This window comes from Phoca vitulina, unplaced genomic scaffold (assembly GCF_004348235.1).
Source record: "Phoca vitulina isolate PV1807 unplaced genomic scaffold, GSC_HSeal_1.0 scaffold22, whole genome shotgun sequence".
NCBI classification, from domain to species: domain Eukaryota; kingdom Metazoa; phylum Chordata; class Mammalia; order Carnivora; family Phocidae; genus Phoca; species Phoca vitulina.
Window position 1 is genome coordinate 13574424 of NW_022589725.1, and position 22826 is coordinate 13597249.

The 22826-nt window shown below is 38.7% G+C and overlaps 1 protein-coding gene and 1 pseudogene across 1 annotated transcript; one reads left to right on the forward strand and one right to left on the reverse strand.

Annotated features, from left to right (window-relative positions):
- Positions 1-1082: 1082 nt before the first annotated feature.
- DEFB116 (defensin beta 116) lies at positions 1083-6826 on the reverse strand. Its single transcript, XM_032419398.1, has 2 exons — positions 6760-6826; positions 1083-1706 (listed from the first exon to the last, which is right to left on the reverse strand). The coding sequence occupies exons 1-2, from the start codon at positions 6824-6826 to the stop codon at positions 1468-1470; spliced, it is 306 nt and encodes a 101-aa protein (XP_032275289.1). The 3' UTR covers positions 1083-1467.
- A 13174-nt stretch (positions 6827-20000) lies between these two features.
- LOC116641606 lies at positions 20001-21410 on the forward strand (annotated as a pseudogene).
- Positions 21411-22826: the final 1416 nt, after the last annotated feature.

The following is a 22826-nucleotide window of genomic DNA, read 5'->3' on the forward strand; positions in this document are numbered from 1 at the left end:
ATTGTCATTTGTCTAGTAATGGGAAATGCAGGTAAAGTGTCTATGGTGAAAAAGAGAGAGAAAATAGGGAAAATGGCAAAGAAATATTATGAGGCAGGTGACAGAAGAAGAAACCTCAAAAATTACTTAGAAAGGATACTCAAGAGAGAAGCCAAGGCAAACATAACAAAGGCTTCAAGGAAGGTGAGCAATGTTGAAAGGGTAGCTAGAGGCAAAGTGTTAAATGGTAAAACCTGGGGCGCCTGGGTGGCTCAGTTGGTTAAGCGACTGCCTTCGGCTCAGGTCATGATCCTGGAGTCCTAGGATCGAGTCCTGCATCAGGCTCCCAGCTCAGCGGGGAGCCAGCTTCTCCCTCTGACCCTCTCCCCTCGCATGCTGTTTCTCTCTCTCTCTCCCTCTCTCTCAAATAAATAAATAAATAAATAAAATCTTAAAAAAAATAAAAATAAATGGTAAAACCTGAAGAATGCTCGAGTTTTTCAACAAAGAAGGCATTGGTGAGCAAAACCATGGCCTTTTCAGTGAAGTGATAGGCACAAAAATCAGATTTCTCTTAGTTGAGGTGAGATTAGGAATCTGGAACTTAGAGAACTTAGTTGGGAACACTGGTTCTAGAAGTCTGGATCCAAAGAGGGGAAGAGATGAAACATCAGCCATGGAAGAGGAGTACACATAACACAATGAAAATTCCATAGCATGTCAACTATTAGTTGTGACTAAGTTTGGAGTGGAAAAACAATATCCCTAAATTCTCAGGAAGGAAAGGATCTTAAAGTTTACCAAGTACAGTGTCCAGCTTCTGTTCCAAATCCCTCTCTAACACCATAACCACAAACACCTCTGCCTCACACCCAGAAATGATCCTCCAGACTCAAAACTGGGAGAATTCTGAGGGACAAGCCTGCTTCGTCCACTTTCTAACAGCTCTACCTCTTAGAAAATGTTGCCCTAATTTGTCCAACAAATTCCTACACTCAATTCTAGTCCTCCATCTGGTTCTGGTTCTTCCTGAGGACACCACATCATACCAAACAGACCAGGATGGTTCTCTAAATGTCAGAGGCAACCCTCTTGTCCTTATCCTGATCCTACAATGTTTACTCAGAGGACTCAGCAATCTCCCCCATATATTCATGGGATCATCCAGACTCAATCCAGTTGTCATCTACTCTGCAGCCTCCAGAATGAATCACAACCCTCCTGGTGGTACCAAAGCAGAGCAGAAATGTGATCTCGTCCCTTCCTGGCACCCTCAACACTACAGAGCTATTCTAGCATACTGTTTACTTTCTTGGCCAGGGTCCTTTCCTATACTCTGTTGCTCCCCAGTTCCAGCCTAACCTTCCCCTGCCCAGTGATGACTGCTCACAGATGAAAGACACACACATGAGAAGGAATGTATTTTTATGGCGAGGGTGTTCCAGAATGAGGGAAGAATCATTCCAGGAGGGGGTAAGTTGGTGATATTCAAATTCTAGAATAGCTTGAAGTGTTTGTAACTGACAGGTTGGAGTCAGGGTCATAATCCTTCACATTGTTAGAACGGGCTATTTTCACAGAAAGTTTCAGGCAGCACTTTTGATCATCTGGGCAGGTTAAGTATTGAGTTTCATTTTTTCTGCAAGCGTGTCTGCACATGCCATGGTAAAGCTGGCATGGAATCCAGGGCTCTTGGCTCTTGCCATACTGGGATCTGAACAGGCCACCTGGGGAAAACATAGCCATGTTTAGTTTCCTTGCAGCAGTGGTAATAGGAGTGGGGAAGCATGATTTAAAGAGAACAAGCCCTGAGAATATTAACAGGATCTGGAGTCAAAACCACCTCAGTTCAAATCTGGGCTCCATCATTATAGCTCCTCACCCTTAGGCAAGTTACTTCGGTTCTCTGGCCCACCACTGCATCATTTTCACAATGGGTGTCATAATAGAGCCAACTCCTTACCGTTTGTGATGCTTAGATTAGCATATATAGTATGCTCAGAAGAGTATCTGGTGCATAATAAGAAGTAATGAAATATTAGGCAGTGTTGTTGATATGAAAGTCTTTTCCTGAGGGTCCAGGGCTTCAAGGGCTGCTCCTGTGAGCACATTTTGGACACATTTTCAAGTGCCCATACAGATGTGTGCTCCTCACACAGAGCTCTATCACAGACAGCCAGGCTCCACTCTGAGGCAGGGCACACATATTTGATCCCCTGCATGCCTTTGTACTTCAAAACATTCGAGCAAATATGCATCGCTCATGTTTATACATTGGCCCCACAGAAACCGATACCACACGTACATGTGCAGCACACTGGTGTCCACACACAGCCCCATATGCACATGTCCATATTCACATAAATTGAGCATACACACGTGTGCTCACATGCAGACTTCTACCACACACTCTCCACATATGACTAAAGCCCATTCATGGGTATTGATAGCTATATATCAATCATCCAGATATGTGCATGTGTATATAGGTTCTTCAGCTGAAAATACCACTGACAAAGTTCCTTACACTTAGTCAGCCTTCTATAAATACTAGTCATCAATAGTATTAGTTACCTATTGGAACTTTCAAAGACAAAGGAGCCAAAGAAAATACTAACAATCACTGTCACATGTCCAACATCAACTATGTGTCAGGCATTTTACAAATGATATCTCATTGAACCTTCATAAAAGCCTATTGTTATCTCTGTTCTTTAGATGAAGATACTGAGGCTCAAAGAGAACTCTTGTTCTGTCCATGTTTCCATAGCTTGTACTTGACCATCGTAGGATTCAATTTCTTCTCTATATGATATTAAGCCCATTCGCTTTCCTCTCTATGTCACATTGCCTCTCTATATGATAGGATTTCTAGGACAGAGTGGCATCTTCCTGCATGTCTTCAGGTATAAGAACTTCTTCAGCTATCAATAGAAGTCTAAAATCCATAGCTTAACACTCCAGGACCTTTTCCACCCATCCCCTCATTTCACATCCATTCATCAACACTCACTCTGTGCCAGGCCGTGTACTCAGTGCTAAGTATGCAGAGGGCCCCAATGCCCACCCACATTAATAAAAACCGGACATTATTTCCTGCATAGAAAAAGAACATTTTGATAATATTTTTACAAAAGAATGTAAAATGTCCCAAGTTTAGATGAAGTCAGAGAATGTGAGGGGAAAGAAAGTAGAAAAGAAAATGCCTTAGTGGTAGACATCCCATAGCATTTGGGCCCTGGTATGTATATGAACTGCCCCAGAAATTGGGATTCCAGCCCAGAGAAGGCACTCAATTGCTGCTACATCAGCCAGCCTGCTGATTAACCAGAGCAAGGAGGTAAAAAATGGTACCCCTTCATCCATGTTCCAATGTCATGGTACTGCTGTGTTTCCTACTTTAATCCTCACCCTCATCATGGAGCCTCTCTCTCTTTGGCACCATCCAACTTAAAAAAGGAGGAGGTCTTCAGGGGGCCTCGCTAGAGTGACACCCATACTCTTCTGGCTAACATTTGAACTGGTGGACTTTCATTTTCTCCCAAATACAGTGGATGGAAGCCAGGGCACCCAAGATCTCCTCTTTGTAGTCACCAGAGGATGAATAAGAATACAGATACCAGGAATGATATTCAGGCAAGCTGACCTTTCCCTCACTCTCTCCATAGAGAAAACAGGTCAAGGCAGGCCCAGGAGGATTCTGTTTACTGTGGCTAAATAAACAAACAAAGGTTTTGTTGTAGATATTTCTAGTTTCTCAATCCTGCAGCTGTTCTAACCCTGTATTGTTCTGCATCACTACAAACTAATACCCACATCAAATTAACATCACCTTTGATCATCCCTCCATCTCCAAATTGAAGTCAGAGGCCTGCTTTGATTTTATTTATTTATTTATTTATTTTATTTTAATTTATTTTTTAAATTCTTTTAAAAAAATTTTTATTTAAGTTCAATTTAATTAACATATACTGTATTATTCATTTCAGGGGTAGAATTTAGTGATTTATCCGTTGCATACAACACCCAGTGCTCATTACTTCAAGTGCCGTCCTTAATGCCCATCACCCAGTTACCCTATCTACCCACCCATCTCCCCTCCAGAAACCCTGTTTGTTTCCTAGAATTAAGTCTCTTATGGTTTGTCTCCCTCTCTGTTTCCATCTTATTTTATTCTTCCATCCACTCCCCTATGTTCATCTGTTTTGTTTCTTAAATTCCACACAAGTGAAATCATATGGTATTTGTCTTTCTCTGACTTATTTCGCTTAGCATAATACCCTCTAGTTCCATCCATGTTGTTGCAAATGGCAAGATATCATTCTTTTTGGTGGCTAAGTAATATTCCATTGTGTATATATACACCACATCTTCTTTATCCATTCATCTGTCAATGGACATCTGGGCTCTCTCTGTATTTTGAGACCTACTTTTAAATATCAGCTTTGCCTCAGACCTTTGTATTCTGTACCCAGTCTCCCAATGTGAGAAATGGGAATGAGAAAGGTTGCACCAAATCATAAAATCTCAACTGTGTTTGTGAAAAAGGCTGTTAATAAGATGTGTCATACTTTATAATAACCTGAAGACTTGTTAAGTATACTCACATCAAGTCTCTAGAGATTCTGATTTGATAGGTCTGAGGAGAGGCCACAGCAAATGTGCTTTGCACAAGTGTCCCAGAAAATATGCATTGGTTCCTGCCTGAAGTGAGAGCCACAACCCTGCCTGACTTTTTCACATTGACCTGTAGACATTGCCCAGCTCATTTCCCACTTTGGACTTGTATTAAGAGCAAATCAAAATATCATAAATCGAAAAACAAAACATATGCTCTAGACTCTAATAGTCCCATCCAAAGCCAAAAGCAATGTAACACATGATTTCTCTGCCACCTGTGCATCCCAAACATGATCCTTCCTTACCTAACTTCTGAGGTTCTTCCTACCCATATATATGTTTTAGGCATAAGTCATTTATATATTCAACCATTCAATAAATGTTTACTAAAACCCACTCTGTGAAAAGCACTCACCTCAGCACCAGGAATACATAGATTTAAAAGACAGAGTCTTGTCTTTCAAACAGTTAAATTTTCTAAGCCTATGTTTGGAGTGATGAAAGGAAAAAATGACTTTTATTATCCTAAAAAAGTTTGTCCAGAACAGTTCCTGCCCATTAATTCTGCCAGGTGAAAGTATTGAATGGTTATTAAGGGAGCAACACTATGTACAACTTCTGAAGCATAGAATGCTGTCTTCCTTTGTTGTTGTTATTTGCAAACCCACCTGTGGTTTCTACCACTGCTCCAACGTGGAAACTGAACTTTACTGAATGAGAACAAGTGTCTCTTAAGTAAAGAGGATGAGACAGGGTAAGAAATAAGGGGTAGGAGAAAGTGAAATAGGAAGAGGATGGGAAGGGGAAGGAGGAATAGGAGAGGGAGGAGAAAGGGAAAGAGGAGAAAACAGTGACCCTGAACTCAATCCCAAGGAAGGAGAGACAAACTTAGTTCTCTATAGGGCTGGGATGAGACTACTCCCATGTCTCTCTGTACTTGCCAAGGTTTGAGGAGAGACACTTGAGGACGTTCCAGCTTCCTGATTTCATCTTTCCTCACTGCCTACAGTTACATGTATTGCTTTTCAGTGCCCCTGAAAATCATACTCAAGAAACTTTTTTAAGAATTTGAAAACAGGGGCGCCTGGGTGGCTCAGATGGTTAAGTGTCTGCCTTCGGCTCAGGTCATGATCCCAGGGTCCTGGGATCAAGCCCCGCATCGGGCTCCCTGCTCCGCGGGGAGTCTGCTTCTCCCCCGGCTCATGTTCTCTCTCTCTCTCTCTCTGTATCTCTGTGTCTCGAATGAATAAATTAAAAAAATCTTTAAAAAAAAAAAAGAATTTGAAAACATTACCAGATATTTTTCATGCAGCATTCATTCTCCCTATTTCAATAGCCACAGCTCTGCTGTGATGAATGAAACTGTCTTTCTCAAGCTTAATTACCCCCAAACTCAGGCTAAGCCAACCCTAGCCCAGATAAACCCCACATACGCCCCACTTGATAATACACCTACTTAAACCAAACACCTAACTCCAACTCGCAGCCTCATCTGTTCTCTAACCACCTAAGGCTCAGTTATAAAATTTAACACAAACATGACACTAGCCAAGCCACCCATCTCCAATTCACAGCATCAATCCAAAATACAGCCCAACCACCACCTTCACCCTAACTCTCAGTTCTACACAACTCCACCTCCAGTTCCATTCAACAAAAATACCATTCCCTCTCCAGACTACACCAGAAGATTAGTCCAGCCCAGTGCTATAAGCAGAATTGCTCACCCTCACCTCATGCCCACTCATTTTCCTAATATGACTCTCTCTCTCAAAGTCGTATACCATCTGCCCAGAACCCACTCTCCCAAACTACCATTGATTCCTCTAATAGCTCCCCAACTTGGATCCAATCTCTCACATCTAATGCATGCATCAAGCTCCCCTCCCACCGACAGTACCACCTAAAATGCTTCATGCTTCAATACTCCACTATGCCAGGAACAGCAGGAGCAACAGTCTCTTAAATTTATCTTGGCAGAGAAGAACCAGGAGAGATCTTGACATGAGATGGACCATGGGAGTAACATTCACAACCTATCTGAGACCAGAAAGGCCATAGGTAGTGCCTATGGTATGTGAGTAGGAGTCATCTCAGAGGTCATCAAGATACCAATACCACATGCAAGACGCCAGAACCTTTGAGAGAGGCCTGAGTTACCTGGAGTCTTACGAACCAGGATCAGAAGGATGGAAATGGTCATTAAATAGGGCTTCATGACTGACATGTCCTGAGAAAATGGAGGGCTGTGCTGCGGAGGACCGAACAGAGATCACTGCAGCAGAGCAATGCCCTGCCTTTATTAGTTTTGGAAATGGGCCAGGGTTGTGTGCAGTGAACTAAAAAGGATGAGACATACCTGGGGTCAGCCAGGCAGAAGGATAACATGTATCACATATCTCAGCCGGGCACTCTGTAAGTATGGGAGATTTGCCAGCGGCACCCATGTCATAGTGGGCTTTCCTTCCCAGAAGGAAACAAAGGCAAATTAGAGGTAGTTGGCATTTTGTGTGAGACAAATTTGAATGAGTGAATGAATCAAGCAAGCAATCAGAAAACTAATACATAGTTATAAGGAGTCCTTTCTTAAACATTTGTCTTTATCCTCCTGAGAGTAGAGTGTCCCCCTCTGTCAGTAGTACTTACTGCATATCCAATCCAATACTAGGCATCAAGGACTAACAAAAGAGAAGGGAAAGACAATGATGATCAAAGAAAAGATGGAGAAGATAAACTGAAGGGGAAGTATAAATGGGGGAAGGAAGGGAAAGACATGAGGCAAAGATAATGGCAGTTCATATTTACCATGAATCAACCATATGTCAGTTTCTGTACTAAATACTGTGGTCTAGATCTGAACACTTAGGACAACACTGTGAGGTTAGGTAATATTTTCCACTTCATGGATGAGGACAAGAAAATTTGAAGAGGTGACTAAGCATTCCTAAGCCACACATCTGATGAGACATAGAGCCTAGATTAGAAATGATATCTATGTATCATTTAATAGCTTCTTTTGTATGTCTTTGGGGTTTTCCATTCTTCCTGTGAGTGGAAGGACAGAAATGAGAGATAAGACAAAAATATTATCAAATGCTAAAAATCAGAGAGTAACTCACTGTTCAAGATAATAAATTTAGTTTGAGGAATTCAGTGCTCATCTCTTGAGAAATGGTAATGAAAGGACTTTTTGGGGGAAACCACATTGACTTTTTATACTCCAGTGAATCATGTGGAAGGTGGGTGGGTTGGATCCAGTCTTTTGAATGGAAGTCTGGAAATGAATGAAAAGGCTCTTTTCAAAAGTCTAAGATAAGATTGCCACATCTTGCCACAACAAGGCAAATGGAACTGGACTAGTCCTCCCAAGGGTAAATGGAATTATACTAGCCATCCCACTATAAGCAACTCTAACACTTGAAAAAATAGAGAAAGAGTTACTATTTCAGTTACTGAATTAAAGGCAGAGCAGAAATGAAAAGACAACTTACAATGTGAGAAAATATTGCACACCACATTTCTGATAAGGGGTTAATATCCAAAATATATAAGCAACTCATACAACTCAAAAACAAAAAAACAAATCATCCAATTAGAAAGTGGGTGAACAAACTGAGTAGACATTTTTCCAAAGATGTTCAAATGGCCAACAGGTACATGAAAAGATGCTCAACATCACTAATGATTGGGGAAATGCAAATCAAAACCATGAGATATCACTTCACACTGGCTAGAATCACTACGATCAAAAAAGACGAGATAACAAGTGCTGGTGATGATGTGGAGAAAAGTGAACCCTTTGTGCACTGTGGGTGGGAATGTAAACTGAGACAGCCACTATGGGAAATTATAGGGAGGTTCCTCAAACTAAAAATAATACTTTCAAATGATTCAGGAATTCCACCTCTAGATATACATCTGAAGGAAGTGAAATCACTATCTCAAAGAGATAACTGCATTTCCATGTTAATTGCAGCATCATTTACAATATCTAAGACATGAAAACAACCCAAGCGTTCATCAACAGATAAATGAATAAAGAAACACTCTCCAAGAAAAGCCTATACCTGGCCAAAGGACTAGGGAAAGGGTAGCCTAACGACAGAAAACCATCTTGGCAATACTCACCCTACTCCAACAACACTAATGGAAAAATCTCAGTCCTCCTTTCCCCATGGTTTCAGAAGGTTTTCACACCCTACCCATGGTTTTCACCCCCCTCTCTATAAAAGCAGTGCTCAGACTTCCTCACCAGCTGATGTTGGTGGGGACATATGGGAAGGTAATCTTCCATCTCCTAAATGGCAGAAGTAGGAGTTGCTTTGATTCTCTTGTGAAGTAGTGTCAACTAAGCCTGGGGGTAGCTGAGCCTCCTTCTCCACCCACCATTAATGGAGACTGAATAACATAGTGTCAGGGCTAGTAAGCACTTTGCTTTTCCCCCACCCTGCTTTGCCAGCACAATCCAAAGGGGAAGATTAAATATATACAAGTGCCCAGCGTCAAGCTATGTCTCAGCAGAGGATTGCTTGCTAAGAAGAAAAAGGAGAAGGAAGAGGAGAAGAAGAATTATTCAGTCTCATAATATCATATCCAAAATGTCCAGAACACAATTTTTAAAAAACACTCTTGCCAGAAACAAAAAAATAACAACATGAATTGGGGGGGCGGGGTGTGCAGGGCCAGGGACAATGAATAGACACCAATACCAAGATGAATCAGATGTTGGGATTTCCTGACAAGAATTTTAAAGCAGTCATCATAAAATATTTCAAGAAGCAATTAATAATAATTTTGAAGCACATAAAAAGTAGAAAGTTTGGCAAATAAAATAGAAGCTATTAAAAAACTGAACGGATCTCAGAAAAGAAAAATATAATTACTGAAAATTTTTTTATTTTGTTATGTTAGTCACCATACAGTACTTCATTAGTTTTTGATGTAGTGCTCCATGATTCATTGTTTGCATATAATTACTGAAATTTTAAAAATTTACTGGAGGCATTCAGTGGTAGAGTGGAGATGATAAATGATATAACTGATGAACTTAAGGAAAGGTCAATAGAATTTATCCAATCTGAGCAACAGAGGGGAAATAGATTGAAAAAAACAAATGGAGTCTTAAGCACCTGTGGGACAATAACAAAAGAGCTAATATTCAAATCATCTAAGTCCCGTATGAGAGGATAAAAAGAGAGAGCGGGACTGAGAACAAACAATCCAATTAGAAAATGAGCAGGGGGGTGCACCTGGGTGGCTCAGTCGGTTAAGTGTCTGCCTTTGGCTCAGGTCATGATCCCAGGGTCCTGGGATTGGGTCCCACATCTGGCTCCCTGCTCAGCGGGGAGCCTGCTTCTCCTTCTGCCACTCCCCCTGCTTGTGCTCTCTGTTGCTCTCTCTCTCTGTCAAATAAATAAAATCTTCTTTAAAAATTAAAATAAAAAAAAAGGTGATGTCCATACGGGCTTTGAAAAACTCTGACATATTCACGCATGCAAAGAAACAAGGAAGTATGACTCATACACAGGGATAAAAACAATCAATAGGAAGTGTTCTAGAGGAAGCCCATACATTGGATCTTCTAGACAAAGACTTTAAGAAAGTCCAAACAGGGAAAGAAACCATGTCTAAAGAACTAAAGATGCAAATAAATGGAAAGACACCCATGTCCATGGACTTAATATTTTTAAGATGTCAATACTACCCAAGCAATCTACAGATTCAATGCAATCTCTATCAAAATCCCAGCAATTTTTTTTCAAAAATAGAAAAATCCATTCTAAATTTCATATGGAATCTTAAGAAGCCCTGAACCACCAAAATAATCTCAAAAAAGAACAAAGTGGGAAGCCTCATACTTTGTGATTTTAGAACTTGCTACAAAGCTACAGTGCTACAAAACAGTGTGTTACTAACATAAAGACAGACATATAGGGTCACCTGGGTGGCTCAGTTACTTAAGTGTCTGCCTTTGGCTCAGGTCAGGGAGCCTGCTTCTCCCTCTCCTCCAGGCTCGCTATCTCCGTCTCTCTCTCTCAAATAAATAAATAAAATCTTTAAAAAAGAAAAAGATAATTGACTTTCTCTGCTTGACTTATTTCACTTAGCATAATCTCGTCCAGTCCCATCCATGTTAATGCGAAAGTTGGATATTCATCCTTTCTGATGGCTGAGTAATATTCCATTGTATATATGGACCACATCTTCTTTATCCATTTCTCCGTTGAAGGGCATCTTGGCTCTTTCCACAGTTTGGCTGTTGTGGACATTGGTGCTATGAACATTGGGGTGCATGTGGCCCTTCTTTTCACTACATCTGTGTCTTTGGGGTAAATACCCAATAGTCGGAGGGGGAGATGAACCATTAGAGACTATGGACTCTGAGAAACAAACTGAGGGTTTTAGAGGGGAGGGGGGTGGGAGGATGGGTTAGACCGGTGATGGGTATTAGGAGGGTACATATTGCATGGAGCACTGGGTGTTATAGGCAAACAATGAATCATAGAACACTACATCAAAAACTAATGATGTATTGTATCGTGACTAAAAAGATAAAGACAGACATACAGACCAATTGAATAGACTGGAGAGTCCAGAAAATATAGCCCTCATATATATGCTCAGGTAATTTTTGACAAGGGTGTCAAGACCATTCAATGGGGAAAGAATAGTCTTTTCAATAAATAGTGTTGGGAAAACTAGATATTCACATGCAAAAAAAAATTGGAGCCCCACCCTATACCATATACAAAAATTAGCTCAAAATTGATGAAATACTTAAGTATAAAAGCTAAAACTACAAAATTCTTAGAAGAAAACATAGGGAGAAAGCTTTATGACATTAGATGGGGTGATGATTTTTATGACAGCAACAGCACAGATAACAATAGAAAAATAGGTATGTTGGATGTGATCAAAATGTAAAACTTGTGCATCAAATAACACTATTAAAAGATTGAAAAGGCAAACCATGAAATGGGGGAAAATATTTGCAAATCATATATCTAATAAGGATATTAACAAGGCATAAAGTGGTAATATCCAGATTATATACAGAACTCCTCCAATTTAACAGATCCCTGATTAAAAATGGACAAAGAACTCGAATAGACATTTTTCCAAAGAAGATATACAAATGGCCAAGAGCACATGGAAAGTTGCTCAAAATCACAAATCATTAAGGAAATACAAATCAAAACCCATTAGGATGGTTTTATTTTTTTTAAAAATGAAAATAACAAGTGTTGACAATGATGAAATTGGAACTTTGTACACTGCTGATGGGAATGTAAAATGGTGCAGCCCTGTGGAAAACAATATGGCGACTCCTCAAAAAATTAAGCATAGCATTAACATATGATCCAGCAATTCCACTTCTGGGTATATACTTCTAAAAAATGAAAGCATGGATCCAAACAGATATTGTTATACTCATGTTCATAGCAGTATTATTTACAACAGCCAAAAGATGGGATAAACAAAATGTTATGTATACATACAATGGAATGTTATTCAGCCTTAAAAAAGGATAGACATTCTGACACATGCTACAACATGGTTGAATCTTGAAGATATTATGGTAAGAGAATCAAGCCAGTCACAAGAGGACAAATATTGTATGCTCCCACTTATATACTAAAGGAGTCAAACTCATAGAGACAGGAAGTAGAATGATGGCTGCCAGTGGCTGGGGAGGAGGAAAGAAGGGGAGAACGGAGAGTTAATGTTTAATGGGTACACAGTTTGTCTAATACTAATGTTATTCTAGTCAGGTGGAACTTTCTGAACCCAGCTGTTCAACTGCCAGATCCAAAATGAGTAGTGAACCGGACTGCCTCACAGTTAAGAGAAGATACTCATCCTCAGGCTGCTGTAGCTAATGTGTCTGTTCCCAATGCTGACTTAAAATAATTCACTAATGGATGCTGTATGAGAAACACATGGGGAAATATAAAAGCACATTATGCAATAGTCAGTCTTCATGAGATTTTGGAGGCTATGTTGTTACAAACATAAAATCAGCAGCACTCTAGCTGTTACATGAGTTTTAAATTAGCCACCAGTCTTAAAGAGAATATCTCTACTGACAGTAAATTCATGTGTGAAGCCTACATACAATCTGGAAGAATAGAGCTTTCTAACATCAATGAGCACTAAAATATCACATGGAAACGAATTGCAAATTTATTAGAGTCATTGCAATTTCCCAAACAGATTTATGTAATTCTTTGTAGAACTCATACCGGGTGAGATGAGCTATCTGAAGGAAATGAATTTGCACAAAAATGTCTCCTAAGGTGTGGACTGGGGAAATTGAAGCCTTATTACTTCTATCAAGGGACTCCTATTCACAGTTTCAGAAATACGCAACTCCCCCAAATTGGATAATTGGAAATCAAGGAGAGATAAGAAAAGCACCATAGGAATATGGGGATTACCCCATGGTATTATTCCTGTACCCCAATTGTGTGCATACATAGCTTTTCATGCCACCTAACCAGCAATATCATTCAAACAAAATGAATTCACTGGAAGTCTTGGAATTATACCACTCCTCTATAAGGACTAAATCAATAAATAATGCAAACATGTGCTATTCGTCAGAACATTTCTTTACAGGGAACAGCTAAGTTACATCAAGGAAGCCCCCTGGGGCCCACATTACCTAGGACCTGGGGGCAGATGAATATTGTAGAGCTTCTGCCATCAGAAGGTAAGAAATTCTGTTTAGTAATAGTATGTATGGTTTCTAGATGGCCAGAAGTATTGCCTTTGGCTAAAATAGATGCTCAAGTGATGAGCAGTCTTACTGAATTATATCATCCCAATCTTTGGAATTCCTGAACTTCTATAATCCAAAAGATGAAGTCACTCTATTTCTATGATAAATCAGGAGCTCTATAAGACCTTACAAATACCAATAACTTATCACACTCCTTATCATCCCTAGTTTTTCAGAGAAGTAGAATGAATGAAACTTATCCTAAAGAATTCTTTGGCTAACATATCAGACCACTGGTTTATGGTGCTCAACAGCCTTGCCTTGGTTCTATGAAAATTAAACTTAACTCCTATTAACAAGTATGGTATTTCTCCCTTTGAGTTAATCTTTGGAAGTTCAATGAATTTAGGGGTTAAGACTAACCCCTGACCTGATACAATGAAAGCACATCAGACAGAAAGAATTTGCTTGTTTCCCTAGGCTTATTATGCCATCGTGTGGCCAGATGATGTAAGCCTCCCTCTGAGAAGGTGTGTCATCAATACAGACCAGGAGACAAAGTCTACATCTAAGTATTCTTTTTTTATTATTATTATTATGTTATGTTAATCACCATACATTACATCATTAGTTTTTGATGTAGTGTTCCATGATTCATTGTTTGCTTATAACACCCAGTGCTCCATTCAGTACGTGCCCTCTTTAATAGCCATTACCAGGCTAACCCATTCCCCCTAAGTATTCTAACAATTGGCTGGATTGTTATCCTATGGGAGAAGACCTTCCCAGATGTTGTTGATAACTCATATCACTATCAAAGTGAAAAGGCAATACAGCTTTTCATGTGAGACCAGCATCTATGACTGAATGGGTTGTAATTCCCATTAAGGACCTTAAAGTTACATTCTCCGGACAGTAACTGAAAATAATATGCAAGATGAAGAAAAAAGAGTCTCTAATGGACTGATGGCAAGAGAGGTAGACTGCTGTTACTTTCTTTTTGTTATCCTGACCAGTATACTTCTAATAATTTTATTTTGTACTAAACATGGAGCTCATAGTTTTATGTCTCCTTCTTTTAAAAATAAGTATCTCAACCTCATGGAATTTTGTACCAACTAAAAATTGCCCTGAATATGGAGTTAAGGCTCAAGAAATCCCTTTATTTGTCTGTAACACTTCAGACGTACTGATTGGGTGGTTTGAATTTAAATGAAGTGGGAAATTTCAAATCTTCCCACAGACTGAAATCAATATCACCCAAATGTTAAATAATATAATCTCAAATATCACCTCCTATTGTGGTACTGAATATACCAGTTGGGTAGAATTGTTAATTAATCAGCCTGAATATAATTACACTCACATTATATTTCACAGGACTCCAATTATTCATTTTCTTTTATAGCCATCGAGGCCTGGTTTAACAAAACTAAAGATAGATATAAAGATTAGGAAAAAAATATCTGAACCCAAATGGTGTGATTAGTTTCTCCAAAAGGTCCAAAAATATATCATCCCATAAAAATTAGTTTATCCTGTTTATTACCTAGCAATCTTCAGTCTCCATATTTAAGGCCCCTAGGAGAATTAAGTGAAATGCTTTTCTTAGTATTACTGCTGCTAATATGAATCAATTTTACTTGTACACAATGGACTTTACATTCTAGAGAATATTTAGAGAGGGGCCGAAAGGACCATGATCACACTAAAAGGGACATTAAGTACTATGTTAGGAAGAATCACAACCAGGACTGGAATCACAAACTCTTGTAGTATAGAAATACTCATCAACAACTTAACACCTTGGGGCAATTGTGGAAACATGCAATTCAAAGGCAACCAGGATGAAATCATAGTCTAATACAAGATTAACAGTAGGAGCAAAATTAGAATGAAATTAAGGAAGAATTGGGAATTGGACAGCTTCAGATGAAATTCTATTGCAACAAAATATTGCTAAAGAATTGTCACAGCCCTCAGCTGTATAATCGAACAACTAGCTATTCAACAATTACAGGGTATACTTACTTGCACTGAACTACAGGATTGTACCTGCTTATGGGAACAACTGGTACTGGGCATGGACCTGTCTATGGAAAGATTAAAGGATGGTGTAAAAATGTGGATCGTACCATATATATGAAAGCTGAAAGTTGGTATTTGCAAATTGAAACTACTGAAAACTGAACCAATGTAACTAGTGTGACTAAAAGATGTAAGTTTTCTCCCATACCGACATGGAAAAAATGTGTTCAAGGGTGCCTGTCATTCAAGGACACAGGCACACAGAAGACAGGAACTATAATTTAAATGTTACTATTGATATTGACAGTTGTTAGAAATGGGGGCAGACTCAATATATTAGTCCCCAAGATTTGAAAGAAACTGAGCCCACTTCCTTTCAATTTAATAGTTTTACATGTATTCTCTAATGAGCACCTCATAATCAAACTTTAATAATCAGTAATATATTGTGTCATATTGGAAACATTACTTGGAAAGATGAGAGTATTTCTATAGACAGAATAATATAATTTGCATAATTGATGGATATTCAGAAGAAATATATTGGACCATGCAAGAAAAATTTCTATGGAAAGCTTTAGACTACCAAGCCTCACACGTTGATGATACATTAGGTATCAATTGGGTTAAGCTAAGAGGAGAGCTGATGAATAACTCTCAAATTGCAGAGCAGTTAGAAAAACAAGCTACTAAAACTAATCAACAATTTGATAAGGGAGAATTCTTATGCATAGCTAATCAAGAATCTGCTTTAACTATACACCTCTAAAATGATATTTTCAAAGGCTATTTTACCTAAAACCAATATTTTACTTTTTAAAAATCATCCTATCATAATATTAATCATGGCTTTATTGTGTGTACTTCTTTGGGCTTGTTGGATATATAGAATATTAATTAAGAGCTCAAAGAGAAATCAACACTACGGTGCAAATTTCATGGAGAATCTGCTACTACAAAACAGTATCTAAAGGGAAAATGATTGTAGCGAAACTGAACTTAATAGAACCTTACTGGGGCATGTTGAAAAATGTGACTAATCTTATGTGCTACGTACACTGTCAGGAGCGAACATAAGAGGTAATATGAAGAATTTTAAAGATTAGAACATCAAAGCAAACCTGATCAGGAATTATAAAAAACAGGATGTGAGAGTGAGCTCAGTGTAAGTACCAATGCAAATTGGTTATCCCCTGTTTGCTAAAAGTAAACCGTAGTTCAGGTTTAGGTATTTTCATTATTCCATTTACCCCTCTATTAGATTGTCCATAAAAATTCATTATTTTCTTAGTTGTGTCATTGAAATTTAAAATATACATCATTGAGCTATTAAAATATAATATAAATTAGGAAGTTTACCACTTCTTGGACAATGTAAGAGCTTTATGACAAGTTAACCCATATATTCCCCTTCCAAATTATACCTTGTTTCTGTCATGTTTTTACGGTTTAAAAACATGTGATATTAATATTACTGTTTTATATACCTATCGTTCATGGGGTTCCTGGCTGGCTCAGTCCATAAAGCATGTGACTCTTGATCTCTAGGTTGTAAGTTTGAGCCCCACGTTGGGTATAGAGATTACTTAAAAATAAAATCTTAGGAGCACCTGTGTGGTTCATTCGGTTAAGCATGTGCCTTCAGTTCAGGTCATGATCTCAGGGTCCTGGCATGGAGCCCCGCATTGGCTCCCTGCTCAGCAGGGAGTCTGTTTCTCCCTCTCTCTCTGCTCCCTCCTACCCTGCTCGTGCTCTCTCTCTCTCACTCTCTCAAATAAATAAATAAAATCTTTTTTTTAAAAATCTTTAAAAAAAAAGAGCTACAACATACCTATCATTCATTCAAATTTGCTCACAACTTTTTCAATGAACTATCTTGTGGAATTATCTTTACTACATTCAGTAAAGTAAACAAATCAGAAGTGTACAATACAGGAATTATCCCAAGGTGAACACACGGTGAAACCCCCATTTAGGTTAAGAAATATGATATTATTTCCAACTCAGAAGCCCTGATTTTGTTCCTACCCTGTCACTATCCACGCACCCTCACCAAAGTTAACCACACTCCCAAATTTAATTCTATCATAGATATCCTAATTGGTTTTGCCTGTTTTTAAACTTGACATAAATAGAAATACATAAGTATGCTTTTGTGTCTGGCTCATCATTATGTTTGTAAGATTCACGTGGTGATAAGCATTGGATTTTTTTCCAGTTCAGAGTCATTCATGAATATTACTACTATGAATACTACTATTCTTATTCATGTTTTTTAATGCACATATATAGGCATTTCTGTTGGAGAAATTGATAGGTCATAGATATGCATGTGATAACCTTTTGTAGCTACAGTCAAATAGTTTCCCAAAGGGGTTGTACCATTTTAACACATCCCACCAATCTTTGCTATTGTCAGTCTTTATTAATTTTAGCCATTCTGGTGTTCATGTGTAATGGTAGCTCATTGTGGTTTTAATTTGCATTTTTAATAACCAGTGTGGTTGAGAGCCTTATCTTATGATTATTGGTCATTTGGCTATTTTTGTTTTGTGAAATGTCTGCTCAAGACTTTGCCTTTCTTTTCTCTTGCATTGTGGTCTGAATTTTTCTTAATGATTTGTAAGAAATTCTTACATAGTCTAGATACAATATCTTTGTTGTTTATATGTTCTAAAAAAAATGGGGTGCCTGGGTGGCTCAGTCGGTTAAGCGTCTGCCTTTAGCTCAGGTCATGATCTCAGGGTCCTAGGATTGAGCCCCATGTCACCCTGCTCAGCAGGAAATCTGGATCTCCCTCTCCCTCTGCCTCTCCCCAACCCCCTGCTCGTGCACACATGCTCTCTCTCTCTCAAAATAAATAAATAAAATCTTTAAAATAAATAAAAATAAAAATAGCTTCCACAACTTTATGGCTTTTCTTTTCTCTGTCTTACTGACATATTTTGTTCAATAAGTGTTCCTAATTTTAATGAGGTCAAATTTGTCTCTTTTCCTTTACAGTTAGTATATTCTATGTCCTGTTTTAAAATCTTCACTTATGCTAAGGTCATAAGCATATTCTCCTATGTTCCTTCTAGAAACTTAGTAAGAAGATTTTACATTCTTTTTTTTTTTTTAAAGATTTTATTTATTCATTCATGAGAGACAGAGAGAGAGAGAGAGAGGGGCAGAGGGAGAAGCAGGCTCCCAAGGAGCAGGGAGCCCGATGCAGGACTCGATCCCAGGACCCTGAGATCATGACCTGAGCCGAAGGCAGACGCTTAACCATCTGAGCCACCCAGGCACCCGAGGGTTTTACATTCTTATTAACATCTATAATCCATTGGATGGTGTGAGAGGCTAAGTTTCATTTTTTTCTGTATGGATATCCAAAGCACCATTTATTGAAAACACTGTCCTTTCTTCTTTACTCTGTTGTGCCACTTTCTCAGAAATCAACTAGCTATGGATGACTAGATCTATTTCTGTACTCTGTTTCATTTCCTTTGTTTATTTTTGCCTCAACATCACACTTTCCGAATTACTATAGCTTTATAATAAATCTTAAAATATTGAAATTTAAATCCTACAACTTTGTTCTTCAAGATTATCTTGATTATTCTTTGCCCATTTATGTCTATAAATCTTTGAATCAGAATTTTCACAAAGAGAAAATACAGGGGATCTTGATTGTGATCACACTGAATCTACAGATCAATTTGGAGAATATAGACATCATGTAGGAGGTGAAGTCCTCCATCTGTTTCACTCTTCTTGAATATATCTCAGTTTCTTAGTTTCCCATGTAGAAATCTTGAATTTCTCTGGATTTGTTCCTAGTTACTTGATGTTTTTTATTCCACTATAAATGTGTCTTTTCTTTTACCTTTATTCTCTCTCTCTCTCTCTCTTTTTTTTTTTGCAGAATTTTATGTGTCGGTGCATTTATTTAAATAATTTTTCTCAAAAAGGGAGAAAATACCTTAAGTAGTCCTAATGTCTTTTCCCTTCCGCTTTATTGAGATAAAATTAACATGTAACACTGTGTAAGTTTGAGGTGTATAATGTGTTGATTTGATACACTTGTATATTGCAAAATGATTACCACTGTAGCATTAGCTAATGCCTCCATCATGTCACATAATTACCATTTCCTTTTTGTGGTAACATTTAAGATCTACTCCCTTGGTTACTTTTAATTATACAATACTGTATTGTTAACTTTAATCACCATGCTGTACATTAGATCTCCATAACTTATTCATCTTATAACTGGGAGTTTGTACCCTTTGCCACTGTCTCTCTATTTCACCCCACCCACCCACAGCCCCTGGCAACCACCATTCTACCCTCTGTTTCTACTGGATAATCTAACTTCATTTTCTAATTGTTGTTAACCTTGTATCCAGAAAAGTTAATAAACTTTCTTATTAATTCTAATAGTTTACTTGTAGATTCTTTCTAATTTTCTACAAAGACATGTAGATGGGCGTTAATTCCTACCTTCCAGGATTGTTGTGAGGATAACAAGGATAATGATGATGATTGCTAACAATTAATGAGCACCTACTATTTTTCAGGAGTTGTTCTCCTTTTAAAAGAACAACTTTCAAAAATGAACCAAAATCCAGACTGTAGTGTTAGATTGTCCTCAGCTTCTCAGATGTAAATGTAGTCAGAAGACCCAGAAGCTCAGGAGGATGAATTGCAGGCCCTGGTGAGTATTTATGATGGAGATGCATTTGAAAAAACAAGAGTCTGTCCAAGGTGGAGAAACCAGGATCTATTTGCACTTTTCACAAAATTTCAAGGTATTTTTGAGTGCTATCTTAGCTATCTTAGACAACCTACAAGAAGACCACCATGGCAGTGTGGTCCTGTTTGCCTGCATGCAATTTCTTAAGGAAGAGATCCTAGCTGACTATTGTCTCTTTTGACCTCAAGATGGGGTTCTCAGAAAAAGGTGCAGAGAAGGACGGCTCAAGCCTCTACCACAGAGCTAGATTTTGCAGGACCTGATAGACCTGATGTAGACAAGAAGTTGTGGATGAGACCCATGCAGGATGTGAAATTATAGTTGAGTCTGGTCCAGGAAATCTTGGACTCTGATCAAGCTCAGCAGATAATATGCTTTTAATAGTAAATTGCTCCTGTGTAATAACTGTTTCTGTGAGAAGGTAGATAGTGAATGAGTGAATGCATGTACTTTTTGGAGTACATACTGCAAAGCCTGTCTGAAGGACAGCTTTCAGATCCAGATCAGAGATGGTCAAGTTCAATGCCTCAACTGCCCAGTACCCAAGTGCCCTTTGGTGGCCATTCTTGGTCAGGTCAAAGAACTAGTGGAAGCAGAGTTATTTACCCAGGATGATTGCCTTCCCCTCCAGCCAGCTTGGACCTGATGGCCGATGTGATGTACTGCCCCTGCTCACGCGGCCAGCTGCCTGATAGCGGGAACCCAGCTGTACAATGGACATCTGCTCTGGCTGCAACTTCTATACCTTCTCTACCTTGTGCAGACTGACCTACCTTAGGGTCTCTCCTTGTAAAATGCAGAAAAAATTAATAGTTTTATGAAATGAGTACTTGCAAGCAAATGAGGCCAATAAAAGACTTTTGGGGGGTGCCGGGGTGGCTCAGTTGGTTAAGCGACTGCCTTCGGCTCGGGTCATGATCCTGGAGTCCTGGGATCAAGCCCCTGCTAAGCAGGGAGTCTGCTTCTCCCTCTTACCCTCCCCCCTCTCATGCTCTCTCTCTCTATCTCATATAAATAAATAAAAATCTTTAAAAATAAAATTAAAAAAGAAACTTTTGGAAAGCACTGGAAGAGATGGAAAGTAAGAAGTGACTAGAAAAGAACTCAAAAAGCTGCTCATGTTGTGGGAATCCCATGGAGAAATTAGATGGATGTAACAAGGGGCATGTCCTGACTATATGCAATATTTCTGCTGGATTGGGTTCTCTCTCTAGAGCAAACCCTTATAAACACTTTACTGATCCTTCTTCCCCATGTTTTCACTGGTTGTTCCAGGCTGCGGATGTTAATGGAGATATTTGAGAAGATGAGATTGAAGACTAGTTACCTCCTCCTGCTCAAGATATGGAAGTGGAATGGTTTGCCTTAATTTCGTTAAATACACAGAGTAACTTTGTAGAATTTTTAGGGTACTGTTCATTCACTCTTCCTATGTAAAAGATATGGAAGAGCAAGGTTTATATTTTCATACAGTACTACTTATTTAGGCACATTCATACATTTTTCAATGAACATAACTGGGAAAATTATAAGCCAAAGTTTCAGAAAATAAAAGCTAGATATTAAACATAAATATTGCGGGACGCCTGGGTGGCTCAGTTGGTTAAGCGGCTGCCTTCGGCCTGGGTCATGATCCCAGTGTCCTGGGATCGAGTCCCACATCGGGCTCCTTGCTCAGCAGGGAGCCTGCTTCTCTCTCTCTCTCCCTCTGCTTGTGCTCTCTCTGTCAAATAAATAAAATCTTTAAAAAAAAAAAAATCCTAAACATAAATATTGCAATGTGTTCAAAGCTCTGAATAGCTAAAAATTAAATATTTATTGGTTGAAGGAGAGTGGGAGATACAGGCTTCCAGTTATGGAATGAATAAGTCATGGAAACAAAAGGCACAGCGTAAGGAATACAGTCAATGATACTGTAATAGCAATGTATGGAGACAGATGGTAGGTACACTTGGGGTGAGCATAGCATAATGTATAAACTTGTCATATCACTATATTTTACATCAGAAACCTATGTAACATTGTGTGTCAACTATATTCAAATAAAAATAAATACATAAAAATAAATAAAAGTTAAATATTTATTTTCTTTCTCAAGCTTTAGGTAAACAGAAGGGTCAAGAGTTAGATTTATAGACCCTTTCGCCTCTAAGAAACATCCCTCTAAGATATTTTATGTGAGCCCACTTGGTACTACCTCTTAAAATTGGATGGGCAGAAGCCTTATTAAAACTGTACTGAGACAAAGACATGTATCATATGACCTCACTGATATGAGGAATTCTTAATCTCAGGAAACAAACTGAGGGTTGCTGGAGTGGGGGGTGGGGTGGGAGGGATGGGATGGCTGGGTGATAGACATTGGGGAGGGTATGTGCTATGGTGAGCGCTGTGAATTGTGCAAGATTCAACAGAATCACAGATCTGTACCTCTGAAACAAATAATGCAATATATGTTAAGAAAAAAAAAAAAGAAGACGATAGCAGGAGGGGAAGAACGAAGGGGGGGAAATCGGAGGGGGAGACAAACCATGGGAGATGATGGACTCTGAAAAACAAACTGAGGGTTCTAGAGGGGAGGGGGGTGGGAGGATGGGTTAGCCTGGTGATGGGTATTAAAGAGGGCACGTTCTGCATGGAGCAGTGGGTGTTATGCACAAACAATGAATCATGGAACACTACATCAAAAACTAATGATGTGATGTATGGTGATTAACATAATAATAAAAAATTAAAAAA